Source organism: Protopterus annectens, chromosome 5.part1 (assembly GCF_019279795.1).
Source record: "Protopterus annectens isolate FY-2018-M chromosome 5.part1, PAN1.0, whole genome shotgun sequence".
Taxonomy (NCBI): Eukaryota; Metazoa; Chordata; order Ceratodontiformes; family Protopteridae; genus Protopterus; species Protopterus annectens.
In genome coordinates, this window is record NC_056736.1 from 357,261,303 (window position 1) to 357,278,505 (window position 17,203).

Genomic DNA, 17,203 nt, shown 5'->3' on the forward strand with positions numbered 1-17,203 from the left:
ATACCAGGACTGAAACAAGCTAAGTAAAACCAATGCAAACTATGATTTAAATGAGGAAGAATGCAAGCTGTACACTTGAAATCTAGCAGAATTAGCAAATCTACTTTTAAAGCAGTAGAAAAATGCAAAAAAAGATGTCTCAGTGTTATTTCTGGTATATAAAATGTTTGGATACACTTAACAACCTCTCAGGCTAACACAAGCATGTGCAGTTCTCTGAGATCCTTTTGAAAATACAGCAGGATGGTGCAGCAGTTTTCAGCAAGTAGTGAGCAAAAAAAAAAAAAAAAGAAAACCAATGGAAATTAGCTGTAAATTTAATCAAGTAGTGCTTTTTACACAGAAATAGCAATTAATGTACTCCCACTACAAAATTCACTACTGTCTCAAAACATATCCAACCAGGCCAGAACCAAGCAAAGTGAAACCAGTGAAAACAGGGATTTAAATAGAAAAAAATAGCGGGAAGTACAGTTGCAATAACACAAAATTAGAAAAGTGACTTTCAGTACAGTGGCAAAATAGATCTTCTATGGAGGTGCAATGGAGATCATTTTCACCTGCAACTTCACTATGTAGTTTGGAAGCTGCACATTTACAGAAAGGAAGGCACTACAAAGAGTGTTGAGGGTTGCAGATAAGGTAACAGGTCCCAGGCTTCCATTGATACATCGTTATTCTGCAAGAAGCATCCAAAAAGGCTAACAAAATAATGCAGGATAACAAGCATCCTGTGCATGGACTGTCTGAGCATCTGGCATCGGGTGGGAGATATCGCAGCATCCACCACAGGACTACAAGATTCAATAACAGTTTTTACCCTAAAGTGATTAGACTTCTGAAATCGAGCACTAGTCCCAGGGGTCTGGACAGTAAACTGCTTAACTCAAACCTTCACGAGCCACTCACTCCACAGCTCCTCTGCTTGTTGTGCACATCAATAGTAATTACAGGAAATTTTCTTCTGGGAGTCCCCCCCCCCCTTCGAGGACATAAACAAAAATAGATTTCGACCGCTCACTTGTTATGGGACAGGTCTCACACAAAAAGAAAAGGAACAACAAGGCTACCCATTTCAAGCTTTTCACATAGATAATTACAGGGAATTTTCTTCTGGGAGTCCCCACCTCCCTTATAGGACATAAACAAAAATAGATTGCGACCACTCACTTGTTACGGGACAGGTCTCACCCATTTCATGATTTTCACATAGGTAATTACAGGAAATTTTCAGCTGGGAGTCCCCCCCCTCCCTTTGAGGACATTAATAAAAATAGATTTCAACTGGTAACCAAATGCCCAAGGCTGTAAAACGAAACAAAAAACAATGCAGCTCCGGAAACAATAAGAGCTGTCTTCTTGATTCCAATGTTTTGCAAACAACCACAGAACGAATACTTTGATGAAATAAAAAACAGATTTAATAGTCCACCAGATAAATCCACCATATAAAATATACGAAAAATAACTAATACATTCACTGATTGAGCGCTTTCGTCTCCATTCGGAGACTTCTTCAGAATCAATTAACAAATTAAACCTTTCTTCTTATATATACCAAAAAATGGGCTGGCAATCTAAATTGAATAATTGGTAACATTTCTTAAAGAACCACCTTGTTTCTCGGTCACCAAACAGTCTTTTTATATAATACAATATAAGTGTATAGTACTATGTAGTGTTTTTGATACACGTCCAAACAACAGTGGGTATACACTACCCAAGAATTTTATAACCTCACATCTCAATATAATAAATTAAATTAGAATATAATTTATATATATATATATATATATATATATATATATATAATATGTTTTATATAATATAGTTGGGTCAAGCAGTTCCAACGGAATGTACACAATTCCGTATATTTCCAACCTGTGTCTGCAATCACCCAAAAAATGAATGAAAGCCATTTTGTTTATGTACAAACATTTAATATAAAAAATACGTAAAAATATATTTAAAAAAATATGTATATATATCTATATATATATATATATATATATATATATATATATATATATATATATATATTTATCACACATATTCATACATAAAATCAATGTATTTCTTCTGGACATATAATTGAACTATAAAAATAGTTCACTGCCAAATTACTGTAAAAAATTATTGTAAAACATATACCTAATATTGTTGTATAGTATTACGTAATCATCAAAATTCATCTTAGAACCCCTAATATTTATAAGTATATAAATTGATGTAAATAAATTAAATAATGTTTATATAGGTACGTTAATAAATATATGTATATAAATTGATAAATATTACTGTTATTAAAATTCCTTCATATAGGTCAAAATAATGCCTGCACAATTCCACATAATCAAAAAATATCAGATAATAAATATTCATTACAAATGCCCAGTCCCGTACCATAAAAAACTTAGTAAATGCACAACCCTCTTATTCTGTTATCTAATCATTGTTGTTATTTTTATCATTTTTATTTGGTGTTATCATTATTATGTTTCTTTGAGTTTGCCGCAAGTACTTTTCATGCTGGGGTGATAGAAATATGGTCGTTCATCCCTTTACCACAACATGCATCAGTCCTTAACTGTCAAATTATTTCTCTAAACTCCAGTTGTGTTTCCCAGTCATCCCCCCCCATCAGGGTATTTTACCTCTTTTATTACCCAAAATTTTAAATCTGCTTCTTTACTGACCAATACATGTCTATATAGAGCATTATTCTCATTATGTTTATTAATGTCTCTAATATGCTCATAGATTCTGGTCCTGAGATGGCGCTCAGTTTTCCCTATGTAATAACTCCAATAGGCTTTACAAAATGCTAAATATACTACTCCTTTCAGCTGCTGTATTTGTTGGCTCTAAGTGTCATTCCCAAGCTAGGTATTCTAACTTCCTTTTATCCAGCAATATAAGTACATTGTGCACATCTACCACATTTGAAAGTTCCATATTTCCTACAAGACCCATGCATATTTACTGTTTTCTTCCTTAAAGAATATTTTTAATGTTTCTATTCCTCCTATAACTATATTTAATAGTATTCTGAAATACTTTAGTTTTAGTTGACATTTCCCTAAACATCTACCAGGTCTCATTTATACATTTTTTCAGCCATCCCATCCCTTTGTGATATGTAAGGGTTAGATATGGTAAATTGCCTGTACTCACTTTATTTTTAGAATCTAATCCATAAGGATAAATATTAGTTGTATTGTAAACAATGTACCCGTCTTTGGACAAAAGGGGGGTGTATATATTGTCATACCTTCCTTGTTGAACATATTCTTTGATATACCTGGTTAGTTCAACAGGATATCCTCTTTCGTGAAACATTTTTTCAACGTTGTTAATTTCAGTCACAAATTCTTTTTCATCTGAAATCATCCTAGCCATTCTTATCATTTGTCCTTTGACTATGTTGTTTTTTAATTGATAAGGGTGGTCACTTTCAAAATGTAAATAGGCATTGGAATGATGTTCCTTCCTGTATATGTTAGATTGGTAGCATTTATTTATATAATCCTTATTAAGTTTCACATCTAGGAAATGTATTTGGTCTTTCCCTATCTGATGGGTAAATTCTAAAAAAGTAGTAGTGTTATTAATGTAGTCTATACATTTATCTATCTTATCATAGGACAAGGATATCATCCAAAAATCTAAAATATTTTGTAATATAATCTTTGTATTCTGAGGTAAACACATATTTACATTCCCAATACAGCATGATGATGTTCGCATATATCGGGGTGCATGCTGATCCCATCGCCACCCCTTCTTTTTGATGGTAATAGTCTCCTTGGAAGCACAAATAATTATACTTTAAAACAAGTTCCATATTTTCTAATACTAGCTTGAACTCATCTCCTGTTAAAAAAATCCATTTCTATTAACATTTCTTCAAACCAAGTCATCCCTACATTCTGGGGTATGACTGAAAACAAGTCCCTAACATCAATAGTGATAAACACAATTTCATCATTATACAGACACTTCCCCACTTTATTCAGAAAGTCCCAGGAGTCAACCAAAATGTGGGAATACTTACTATGGAACTTCTTTAACTTATTGTCCACATAGATGGCTAAAGGTTGAGTCTTGGACCCTTGGGAGGAAACAATAGGTCTCATAGGGGGCGGGTCATAAAAAGACTTATGGACTTTCAGAATTCCAAAAATAACTGGTATCACAGGTTTAGAGACCTTTAGAAAATAATATAGGTCCACATCTATCAGTCCTTGTAACAGATTGTCTTCTAATAAAAGATCTATCTTCTTGTATGATGTATTTATCTCATTTCTTGACACTAAACCATATTGATTTTCTTTATCCAAAATGTCCGTCATCTTTTTTGTATAATCCCATTTGTCCATAAGTACTACCCCCCCACCTTTGTCCGGTTTCATCACTCGTATTCTATCATTACCACTTAATTCATTCACTAAGTCAGTTTCAACAGCTGTTAAGTTACTAACCACTTGATTACCTTTTTTTATATGTCCTACGAATTCTGTTAGTAACACATTTCTCAAAATTCATAATTTCATAATAAAGGGGAGGGTTGTATGTACTAGATCTTTTTAATGTATTTCTTTTGTTCTGGGAACCTCTATCTTTGTTTATGTGTATAAAATTTAATTTCCGTGTAAATATTTTTATATCTAATAAGATATTTTCAATTCTAGGTATTTTTGTGGGAACAAATGTAAATCCTTTGATAAATAAATTAAAATAATTCTCATTGATCCGAATGTCCGTGTAGTTAAAAAATGTTGAAATTCTTAAATGAACTGATAATCCCTTTACTATTCTCATATACATTGTCACTCTGGCTTTCATTACCTATTTTGGTGCCCATTTGGTGTATATCCCCATTGACTACCTGTATAGTCTTGCCATGTATTGAGTATTGTTGTTCCCCATAGCTTGTGCATATGAGGGTTGATGTGTCCGGTTCCATATTCTCTCTGACCTCCTGAGTTCCTCCCCATCTAAAGGGACCACCTCTCTAGTATTACTGTTACCATTTTTGTCATTGTATTTTGGTTCATAACCGTAAACATCGTGTACATAGCAATCCAGTCCTGCTGCTGGGAGTCCCCCCTCCCTTTGAGGACATTAATAAAAATAGATTTCAACCGCTCACTTGTTACAGGACAGGTCTCACACAAAAAGAAAAGGAACAACAAGGCTACCCATTTCAAGCTTTTCACATAGGTAAATCCTGTTGTATACATAATCAGAGATTAGAGCATTTTATTTTCTCATTCTGTAGTGTGCACAACAGTTAGGGCTCCCAAAATTGATCCCAATCTAAACTCCAGTCAATATCTGGTTAAAGTAAATTCCTCATAGTCACGACTACATGGCTCTGCCTGTCCATATTTCAGTCTACTAATATTTTTCAGTAACTTTATCCCAGTTAAATAATTGCTGCAAACTTCTTAAAATACTTACCCAACCCTATTAATTAGGTTTAGTGCTCAGTCACCCCCATAAGTGTATTGTTGATAACCCCATTCAATAAAGTTAAATGCTTCATTCCACATACCTTTCCTTAGTCCTCCACTGATAGTTTTCACTCTCAGCCCTGCAGGGCAAGTGAGCCTGCTCCATTTGCTCCACTCACTCTGCTCCCCTACCCTGCCCCCAATTACCACCTGCCCCCACTACCTCTACTTTTATTCTAACCCCAATCACCTAACCACTAGTCCAACCCCTAATTGCCTAATCTCTAGCCCAACCCACTCTTCTCACCTCCCTCTCACCCTCCAATCCACTTACTTCCTACACTGATCCCACTCCCAACAACACATTCCAAGCCAACTCACCTCCACCCTTACATACAACCAACCAAGAATACTAACTGTAGCATTCACTCTAAGGACTATCATCTTACCTGCACTCACATCCCTATCACTAGCTCTACTATCACTAACCTTCCTCACTTCCTTACAAACAAACCAACCACTGAACAGTTACTCTTATCCTACTACCCACTCTAGCCCACCCTCTCAAACCCACTCACACTTCTACATCTGCCCCACAATTATAAATCTCACAAGTACAACGTACTCACATACAATCATAACACCAACTCATTACACTAGGAAAAACACACACAGACCAAGCTCACAAACAATGAATATTAAAAAGCACATACTGACGCTCCTACAAACTCTGCTAACCTCTGGTGACATTCACCCAAATCCATGTCCCCTCACAGCCAAACAAACATCTGACCTGCTGATCCTAAATCTCAACATAAGGAGCATTACCACCAAGCTAACAGATCTATATGCATTCATAGCCCACTACAATCCTGATATACTCACCATTACAGAGACCTGGCTTAAATCCAGTATCCAATTAGTGAGTGGTTTATGGATGGGGGGGCAGTTTATGGTGGATGTGTACAGAGGCAGGATCAGAGTGTTTTTAAGTGTTCCTTTGCAGCTGCTTTGAATTGTTTGGGTTGATTTAGTAGTCTAATTTGAAGTGGAAGCTTGTTCCAAGCCATGGTTGGATGGTTATAATACACTTAGATTTGATAGAACAAGCAGGAAAGGAGGAGGAGTAGCCATTCTCTTTAAAAATACCCTTAACCTCCAACTTCTGTACACCACACCACCCACATTTCAAAATCCTGAAGTCCTATTTTCTGTCCTCTCCTTAAGAAACACCAAGACGATCAATATAATATGCTGCTACATACCTCCAGGCAATAACTCACTCATAATAGAAGACATCCTACACTGGACAAAGGACAACCTACCACAAGAAACAATCCTACTAGGAAACCTTAACACTGACTGGGAAGCCTGTAACGCCAGCAGCCCCTCTACACATATCAATCTATATGGGTTCTCTCAACTAAATGAAGAACCAACTAGAATACACAAAAAAACAAAAAAGAATAATCTATATTGGACTGGGCACTAGCCAACTTTCCCAAGCAACATTATACAGTAGGCCATCTCCGAGATTATCTAAGTGATCATCTCCCCACCTTACTACTCCACAAACACTCTAATCACCCCAAACCAGTTGTATACAAAATAGTATGAGATGATTGCAACCATACCCCCCACAATACCTAAATACAGTCCTAGGCCACTGCAACTGGGAACCACTACGAACACTAGGGTTAGACCATGCAGTAGAATACTTCAGTACTACCTTCTCTAACATTCTTAACAGTCTTGCTCCCGACAGAAAGATCAGAGTTAAGGCCAACTACTCACCCTGGCTAAGTAAGGACACTAGAGCCTTGCTAAAAGCCAGAGATAAAGCCCGGAAAATCTGGAAAACTGACAATAGCCCTAGCTCCATGCAATACTATCAACAGGTTAAAAACAAGGCCAAGGCTGAATCCAAAATAAACAAACAAAACTATTTTTTTAGTGCCCAAAGCAAATATTCAAAGAATCCATAAAAATTCTGGCATGCCATTAACTCCCTACTAAAGCCAAGCAAAACCACTACTTCAGCACCCAACTCTACAGACAATACCCTAGACATAGCTTCTCAATTAAATAATCATTTTACTAAGTCCATCTTAGCCCTGTCCAGTCAAATAACCAAAAATGGCCTACATCAATCGCAACCCAACCTATCCCACAGTACCCCCTCTTTCAGCCTATCACCTGTGCCCACCTCAACTGTCAAAAAAACTCCTCCTAAAACTCAAACCAACCACACTGGCAGCTGATAACATACCTGCTACATACATAAAAATGGCTAGTGACTCCCTATTATATCCTGTCTCCATCCTAATCAACTGCTCCATACAAGAATCCTACATACCCAAACTCTGGAAAGTATATCACATCATTCCTCTCCATAAAGGAGGTAGCTCCTATGACTTCTCCAACTACCGACCTGTTGTCATCCTGTGCCCCCTATCTAAAATTCTTGAGAAATGCATCCACTTGCAGGTGATGACATTTCTTAACACACACAATCTCCTATCTACCACACAACATGGTTTCCATCCACATCACAGCACTACCACCGCCCTTATGTCCTTCACTAATCATATAAACCTTCACAGGAATGATAACAAATATGTATAAGCCATTTTCCTAGACCTCCAAAAGGCATTTGACATGGTCTCCCACTCCATCCTACTAGACTTACTAACATCATTATCCTTCACCACCTCTATTATTGCCTGGTGCAGAAGCTACCTATCTAACAGGCAACAATCTGTCCAGTGGAAAGAAAATCTGTCTCCACAACTTCCAACCAACATAGCAGTCCCACAGGGCTCTATACTGGGCCCACTACTATTTTCTATATTCACAAATAACATCAATAGCTCTACACAGCATGCCACACTCACTCAATATGCAGAAGATTCAACCCTGATCTGCTCCACCTCATCTCCCACCACCCTATAAACACTCGCTCAGGATACCTTCAGCTCAGGTATCCAACTAATTCTAAATCCCAAAAAGACAAAATTGCTACTATTTTCCTTAAAAGATCAACCCCCCCCCTCTCCTTTACCATAACATCTAAGGACAGCACCACCATCTCCCCCTCTAACCACAACAAACTTCTGGGCATTGAAATTGACAATAATCTTCACATACCATAAAACTAGTACACAAAAAGCTAGGCTCCCTATAGAGGCATAAGTCCTTTCTCTCACAAAAAGCTAGATTGATAATTTATAGTCTCACATTTATGCACTAAATTCAGAGTCACTGGTCTTTTACTTGTTCATCTCCATCTCATAACCCCAGACTTCAGTTCGAGTCCAATGTAATCCCAGTTCTTCTAGTCAGCTCCTGTGCTTTTTTCTGCCTGCCAAGCATTTTCCTTTGGAACATTGGAAAAGGTTTCACTGACAAACTTACTCTATGAGTTTATTATCAGAAAAAAATAAGACACAGAGTCCACGTCTATTTTGATTGCTCACTTTTTGTTAATCATACTTTTGTATTTCCTCCTTAGCCTGCTCTTCATCAAAAAATTACTTTGCTCCACCATGAAACAATATTCTGAAAACAGCTAGATACAGCAGCTTGAATCTCAAACTTGTCTCTTGATAGTTCCTAATTTCTAGGATACATTTGCTTCTCTTTTGCATGGTATACAGTGAATAATGATTTCCACAAATAGTCTACTGTCTCCAATTTTTAATACCTTTCTTTTTTACCACTTTTGTCAAGATCAACTCTTTCTGCTGGTAATATTGTATTTTTATTAATACAGGTCTTGTCTGCTTTCTCATGGACCTGTTTGGAGCATACACAAGATGTGCCCTTTCATTTAACAAATCCTGATATGGAATACTAGTCCCGTTGCTTATTTTTGCTTTTATAAAATGAATGCAGTCTGTTTCTCCCAGTTTCTCTGGTACAGCAGAAAAATCTCAGGTTTTCTCTGCATGCTCTGACCTGCAAGTCTACCATTTTTTGAAACAGTTCTTCTTGAACAGTCTCATACTCAGCCAGTCATTTCTTCATTTCAGCATGTTTTTTCTTTCTTTTTTCTTTTCTTTTTTTTTTTTTGCAAGTTTTATCAGTTCTATTTTTCCAGCCTTTTAATTGAATTCATACACTCCTTCAATGTTTCATTTTTTTTAATCATCTCTGAGCACATTTTATTCTTTCTTCTAAATTACTGGAATCCATCTCTTGTAAAAAAGCTGGAGCTTGAACTGCCATTTGTTGAACAGTTGCAGGATTCTTCCCAGTCAGTGTTTTCTCTTCACCTTTTCTAGCTGATTTTCTTTTGGGCTCCCTAAGGTTCTTTGCTGGCATCCAAGCAGTGTATTTGCTAGCCAGTAACTGAATTGTCATAAACTGACAGAGTCACTAGTCCTTATCTCTCAGTTTCTTGTTTTACATTGGGAGAACTTAAATTAAGCTGCTAATCAGTGTGCAGCCATTTTGGAAGTCCTCAATGTTTTTTTTATTGTCTTGACACAAACCACAAACTGAGAAGGATTTGAAATATTATATTAATATAATTCATGAGATGAACCACAGGATATGCATGCAGATCATTCATGGCAAAATACTGAAGTCTGCTAATTATCAGCATGTATCTGATTTGGTGACTGCAGTCTTACATGTTTTATAATGCTAGAATTTTAAAGTATGTCAGATTCATCACAAAACATCATAAATGCAGTAGTTGTCTTTCTTAACATCTAGGCCAGCAGGACAAATGTAGTCATCCTTCTTTGTTAGATTAAAAAGTTTTTCCATACCACATGAAATAACATTTCTACTTAAATGATACAGTCTACTACTTTTTTCAAAACACAGGATCATAAGATGAAAGCATTCATGTTGTCAAAAACAAATCCAGAGGGGATGGATTTGTAGAGACCGCGATGGTAAAAGTGTTATTCTTCCATGTTTAAAATAATGTTGTCATTATGGAAGTTTTTTGTCTGACCTTTCTTCACCAAACTGCAGTAAAATGCATTGCAGTTCTATAAATAGTATTCCATCCAGAAGATGACAATATTCAATGTTTAGGATAAAAAAAATCAAACGGAAAAAGGAAGATATTTCTTGACTAAAGACTGATAGGTATAATATAAAATGTGTAAACTAATGTGTTGCATAGCTATTTATTAATTTAATATTCTAACATTTAAATATCTGTGGCATTGAAATGTTGTCACCAATTGGCAAAATCAATTTAGTCACTACATATGTGTAGTTTTTTTCAAGTTTTGGTGGAGTTCTAATAGGGTCTAACTACAGCATGTTTGAAAATGAAGTAATGGCATGTACAAATATATTAATTTTATGAGGTGCAATAATATTTAGTTTACCAAAGATATACTAACACCTGGAAATCCCTCAGTCTTTACCATTGTATCTAGTCAGCTAACCTTCTATCCGTACTGATTTATTTATCTGTTTTATCAGCAAAGTATGCCAGTAGCATCAGCTTACATCATAAAAAGGAAACTTCTAAAATATACATTTTCAAGACAAAATAGTTTGGGATATTTTTATTACTTTGGATATCAATAACTTGCATATTATTGCTCCTTGTGCTTAAGGGAGAAAGCAGTTAAATATATATTCTCAAAGTATTTAAAAGAAAGTAATTTCAAAACTGAGAATAGTTTTATTTTATAAGAACTTTTCCTGCAACACAGTTTAACTTACCTTAACCTTAAAATATGTATTTAAAAATATAGCACAGTAAATATAACTGAACGTAAATAAAATGAAGTTACTACTGGAGATTTATAAAAGATATATCTAATATTGTTTTGATGACTCCTGTTAGTTACCATCTGATATGTCCCTTGACCATCTTCAGTCTGTATACTGTAACAGAGAAGCACCCCATCTCAGCACAATGTTGACTGTAGGGAGACTTTTCTCCTTAGCTTTACTCCTCCATGTACATAAACACATGTCATTGTGACATCAGTGCAGTTCATGAGTATATGCCACCATGGGTGTTGCATTCACTGGAGACTACTGGTGGAATCCCCCCTTTCACTTTTCACTTTGACTAGGGTTCCAAATGAACACCTCAGAAAAAACTGGCAAGATGAAGCAAGAACTGATTATATCCCCCTTTACCTCTCCCCACACCAGTAACTGATTAAAAAGATTAATTTTTGATAAGGAAAATTTGAAAATGGATTTTTCTTTCACTTACTCTTAACCAGTTGTGATAACATTTAATATGTATGTATGTCTGTATGTATTTATGTATTTATTGACATTTGATTACTGGGAAAGTCCAACTTGGAGAAGTTCATTTTCAGTGAAGGCTTGGGAAGAAAAGCTCCAAATTATTACAAAACATTTTAAGAACAATATTTTTACAATCATCAAAAATATAACAAAAACATCTGTAGTTTAAATAATTATAACAAATTAGGCATAATATGAAACATTGCTTAAGAATCATTACAAAGTATATGACATTCATTTAATATTTAGAGAAATTTTTGACAGTTTGTAGTGAAATTAAAGGTAGTCTATTACAAATAGGAATCACAATATGCAGTGAGGGAAAATAGGTTTATTGTATATTTAAAGAGAAAGTCTGAAAAGAGAATTAGATAGCAGTAAGGAAGTAAGTGAAGAAGGGAGAGTAAGGAGGTATAAGTTATGAAAAGGTACTTGTTCACATTTAGGGATATAGCTTATCCTGGCTTTGAGCAAGAACACAGCTAGACTTTAGTTAGGAAGTCTTTCAGAGTGGTCTTGAAAGATGGCAGGGAGGGTATAGACCTGATGGCTATAGGTAAGGAGTTTCACGCCTTAGCAATTTTGCATGAGTATAGACAATGCCCAGCAAATTTGCTAGGTTTGTAGGCAGACAGGAGTTTTTGGTCACTGGATCGCAATGCCCACCTGGGAACATAGTTGTGTAGAATGTTTTTAGTCCTGGATAGGCCGATGGATGCTGGATAATTTTATAGGTGGTAAGAAGTTGTGTATTTGTTAGTTGATGTGGCAGTTCTAACCAATTTAGGCCTTTCGGTGCAATAGAGAGGTGGGGTCTGAAAGGGGTATGTGCTGCAAATTTAGCAACTTTGTTAAAGCATTGTTCAAGGTTTAATTTTTGTCAAGCCTGGAGATTAGTAAGGATAGCAGCACCACAAAGAAGCATGGGGAGTAAGTAAGTAAAGGTAAGTGTAGTTTTGGCTGCATTGGTGAGAAAGTTTTTGGCTCTGTAAATACTCTGTACTTTTTAATGAGTTTTTCTTATGCAATTTTTATATGCAGGTCAAAGGAAGATTATCATCCACTATAACCCTTAATAGTTTGCTATGAGAAGTGACTTCAGTGATTGTATTATCAAGAGAGAGAACTATAAATTTTGTTTTTCATGAGAGAGGCATTTGGGGAAAAAGTAGTAGTTTGGTCTTTTTAGGGATGAGCATGAGTTGTGAGTTATGAAGCGATGTCTCAGTGGTTGCTAAAGCTTCCTGAGTAATTTTTTTGAGGTGTACTGTGCTGTCAGATGTGCAAATGAGTATGGAATCATGTGTGTATTGTATTAGAGTAGCCTGTTATGTGGAAATACAGACGGTGTAGGTGAAAATGTTAAAGAGGAGGGGACCAAGGATAGAGCCCTGTGGTACACCAGCAGTGACTGGGAGGTAAGAAGAGAGCATGGAGTGCCATTTTACTGACTAATACCTATTGGACAGGTAGCTTTTCAAACACAGAAGGGTGGGCTGAGAGAAACCTATTTGAAATAGAAGTTTGCTGTGACAAACTATGTTGAAAGCTTTAGACAAGTCTAGAAATAAGAAAGAGACCTTTTTTGCCATTAACTCTAGCTTTATTTACAACATTTATTTATGTTAGAAGTGCAGTGCTAGTACTATGGGAAGGATGGAAGCCATGTTTTGTAGGGAGTAGGAGTTCTTCCTGCAGGATATAGTCTAACAATTGTTTCTGAATACATTTTTCAAGTATTTTGGTGAGGCAAGATAACATTGCTATAGGTCTAAAGTTATTAATGTCTGTTGAATTTCCTGTTTTGTTCAGATGGTTAATGTGTGACTTTTTCCAGAGAGAGGGAATGTGAGATTCCCAGACTGAACTATTTATAAGGATTGAGACATGATAGGCAATGCTATTGGCTGCTATTTTTAGGTACTCACTTGGAAGGTCACCAGATGAAGGATAGCAAAGTTTAAGTTTGTTTAAGAGTAATTCTATATAGGATGTAGGCACAGGTTTGAGGGTGAAAGTGGATGTGGTGATATGTGGCTGTTGGGCAGTGTTGGGATTAGATGTTGAGGAATCCTTGCTTAGAGATGCTATGCTAGCTATACAAATTAGAATATATATATATATATATATATATATATATATATATATATTAATGTACATAACAGAAAGCAATGCACCTAAAAATAATGTGAAGAAAAGTATAGCCTACAATATTAGAACTTCTGTAATATAACAAACATAAAGCAGGACTGCATTGTTGTTCTGTGACACACACAGAAGAGTCTTGGCTGTGACAAGGAAACACAGACATAATTACCAGACCCAGTCTTAGAGGACCCTGGCAGGGGGTGGGAATGAAAATAATTTTCCCTGCTTGCTTATCTTAGAATGAGGGAATGAGTTTTCAGTGCTATATCTTCTTGTAAAATATGGGGAAACACACCATCAGTCTGTCTGTGGACATAGACATATATTGACAACATAGCATATTGGGTATAGCAGGTCAAAAGCTAGGGAATAAACAATCCAAACTGCCCCACATTTGAGGGCTGTCCTCAGCCAGACCTTTGGAGGAACTGGCAATGTGAATTCATAGAGTCAGTGGGGGAAAACAGGTCAAAAGGGTGAACAGGGACCTTGATGATCTAAGCAAGGAAGGCCAAAAATCCAAGGGTTTATGAGATCTATCTAAATATTACAAAATAAACTAAACCTACATGTGAAACCATACTTGCATTTTTAAGTTTGATAATGTAGACTATTTTGCTGTTAATAAGTATCTAACATTCCAAAATTGTGACTTGTCTAATTAAAGCTAAACCATGTAATGCACTGTTTTAATAAAACATGTCAATAGGGAGTAAGAGTATTCATTTATTCCTTTATTTTTATGTATGCATGTGTGTGTGTGTGTGTGTGTGTGTGTGTGTGTGTGTGTGTGTGTGTGTGTGTGTGTGTGTGTGTGTGTGTGTGTGTGCGTGTGCATGTTTGCTTGTTTACCAGAAGCGCACAGATCAAAACTGATCATTTTTAGACACAGCCTGATAGAAGTATTTCTCAAGTTCCTGATATTTAAGAGTTTAGAAAATTTCCAAACATAGCATATTTACAAAGTTGTGCAAGTTATAATACAAATTTAGCTGAGTGCATAGTTTGGTACATTTTAATAGTAGAAAAGTTCAGTGTTATTGAGGTAACAAGCAGAAAGTAAAGCAATTGATTAGAATCTATGTAAAATAGAGGTGTGTGTGTGTGTGTGTGTGTGTGTGTGTGTGTGTGTGTGTGTGTGTGTGTGTGTGTGTGTGTGTGTGTGTTAGATAGATAAATATAAAGAGAGAGAGAGAGATAATTGAATTCATAGTTTCCCTGTCTGCACAATTTGAAGATTTTGCACTTACAGCATTATGAAAAGACAGTTCATGTCGTCATATATCATAAGTACACTGGCTTCAAAATTTAGTAAAATAATTTTCACTAATGTGTAATGTCACTGCAATAAAACTGTATTGTCACCTTCATCACTTTACACATTTTACTTTATGTTATATATAAAACTTATACAACATACTTCAAGATATTTTGCAACTATTAGTCTTAGACTTGTGGTAATTAATATTCCATAGTCATGTGTTTTTTTTCTTTTTTTTATTTTTGCTTTTCAGATGTCAGTAGCATGTAAAAGGGTTCAGTCACTGCAGAAAACCAGCAGCTGGCCAAAGCTCAGTTTGACATGCACTTCTTCTCAGAACTCCCTGGCTAAGCCAGACACAATGGTAAATGGCACTTACAATGAGATGGACTCTAAGATCCTGAAGCTTTGTGGTATGTACTTTTTTTCTCATTTTGTCTTGAACCAAGATTTGCTCAAATCTGTGGAGTTTGCTTGTGTAAAGTATATCATTTCTAAGGGATTTGCCTTGAAACATCACTGAAACATTGCAGTAAATGCTGATACCCTTTCAGGTGGAGGTGTTCACTGAATTATTTCTCATATGAGTTGAGCATTAGTTTTTGGTGTTAGGTATTCCCTACTTAAAGTCTTTAGCCCTTAAAAATTTATATTTTTTTTGTTTCGTTTATTTTGATCTACAAGACTAACTTGTAATGCATTAGTCTTTTAAATATCTGCAGATTTGCCTACTGTATTGTAATTTGTTATGACTTAACTTTGGGCATTGCCTGTACTCATTTTAAAATTATATCTGTCTCTCTGTCTAGAAGAATGTAATATATATCTGATCATAGTCATATGTCAAGTTTGAAACAATATGTATAATCAGGTACTGGACCATAATGCAAATATCAAGAATTGTCTCCACTGATTATGTCATTCGTATATTAAACAACTGAATTTGTTATGTATTTATTTACTTAACATTTGTTTACCAGGAAAGTCCGACTGGGCCAGAAGCCCATTTTCAGTGGAGGCCCGGGGAGAAAAGCTCCACAGAAATACAAGCAATATACAATAATTAGACAGTACAATAGTATACATACAGTAAGATGCAGAATACATATCTTCTAGTTAGTCTAAACAAAGTAGTATTCAATACAGTTTTCTAGTAGATACAGGTTCAAAAAGAAAAACACAAGCATTTCAGTGAAGATCACTGTGAGAAAAATAATGTTAGTAGTGTGTACATATTAAATAATAGTTATGACCAAATGAGATTTACTTGATATATATTTATTTCTGAGTAGTAATAAACACTGAGAAGAGCGAGAAAATTAGGTAAGGAGTGGACAGTGCGTTGAGAGAGTTATAGATATCTTGTCAGTCAGGTTTGGAACAGGAGCAATGCCAGTTCTTGCATACATGTTTAAATAGTAGTTGTTTAAAACTGGTAGATACAGGTGTGTTTTGTAGGGTGTGGAATAGAGAGCTTCATAATTTGGCTATTTGATTTGAGAATAGGGCTTCACTGTGAGTGTTGTTAGCTTTGCCTTTGTGCAGCAAGCAGTGTGAACAGAAAACCCTTTTTTCCACTCCAGCCCTCTCTTGTCATTCAGCATTATTTATGGGATACAAAAAAACATTTACAAGCATCTGTACAGTGCTGGTCACTGGTAGCAGTTGTCACAGTACAGATTCCCATACTTACAAGCAGAATAAGTAAATAGCATCCGCTTCTTTGGAGTCGCCTTTCCAAATGTTTTTTTTTTTCTTTTAGCAAGAACTGCTATCCTTTACTTCAACTATCAGGTTATTTTTTTTAATTGGGGGGGCGATTTTTAGTTTTCTAAGAAATATTAAGTTTTAGGAGTGAATGGATGATTAGGACTATAGGAATATGTAAGTTCCCAGCCTGACTCTGAGAACTAATTCCTGTCATAAAGAAGGTAAATAAAAACATAAAGCCATGTTAGCCATCTCAATTTTGTTCTTGAATATAACACATTTGATGGACTGGTGATTACCTTGTTTGTTTCAAATAGGTTCATAGCTTCATAGGTTCAAAGGTGTTTACTAGGCTAATGACCACAAGGGCTTTTTTAAGCCTAGCCATGCA

General features: G+C 35.7%; 1 protein-coding gene across 1 annotated transcript in view; it reads left to right on the forward strand.

The window, feature by feature from the left end:
- PDE2A (phosphodiesterase 2A) overlaps positions 1-17,203 on the forward strand; it is a 1,720,394-nt gene that overhangs the window by 989,049 nt on the left and 714,142 nt on the right. The window contains exon 8 of the mRNA XM_044072778.1: positions 15,356-15,515. Coding sequence (XP_043928713.1) covers positions 15,356-15,515 — 160 coding nt within the window. The remainder of the gene's footprint in view (positions 1-15,355; positions 15,516-17,203) is intronic.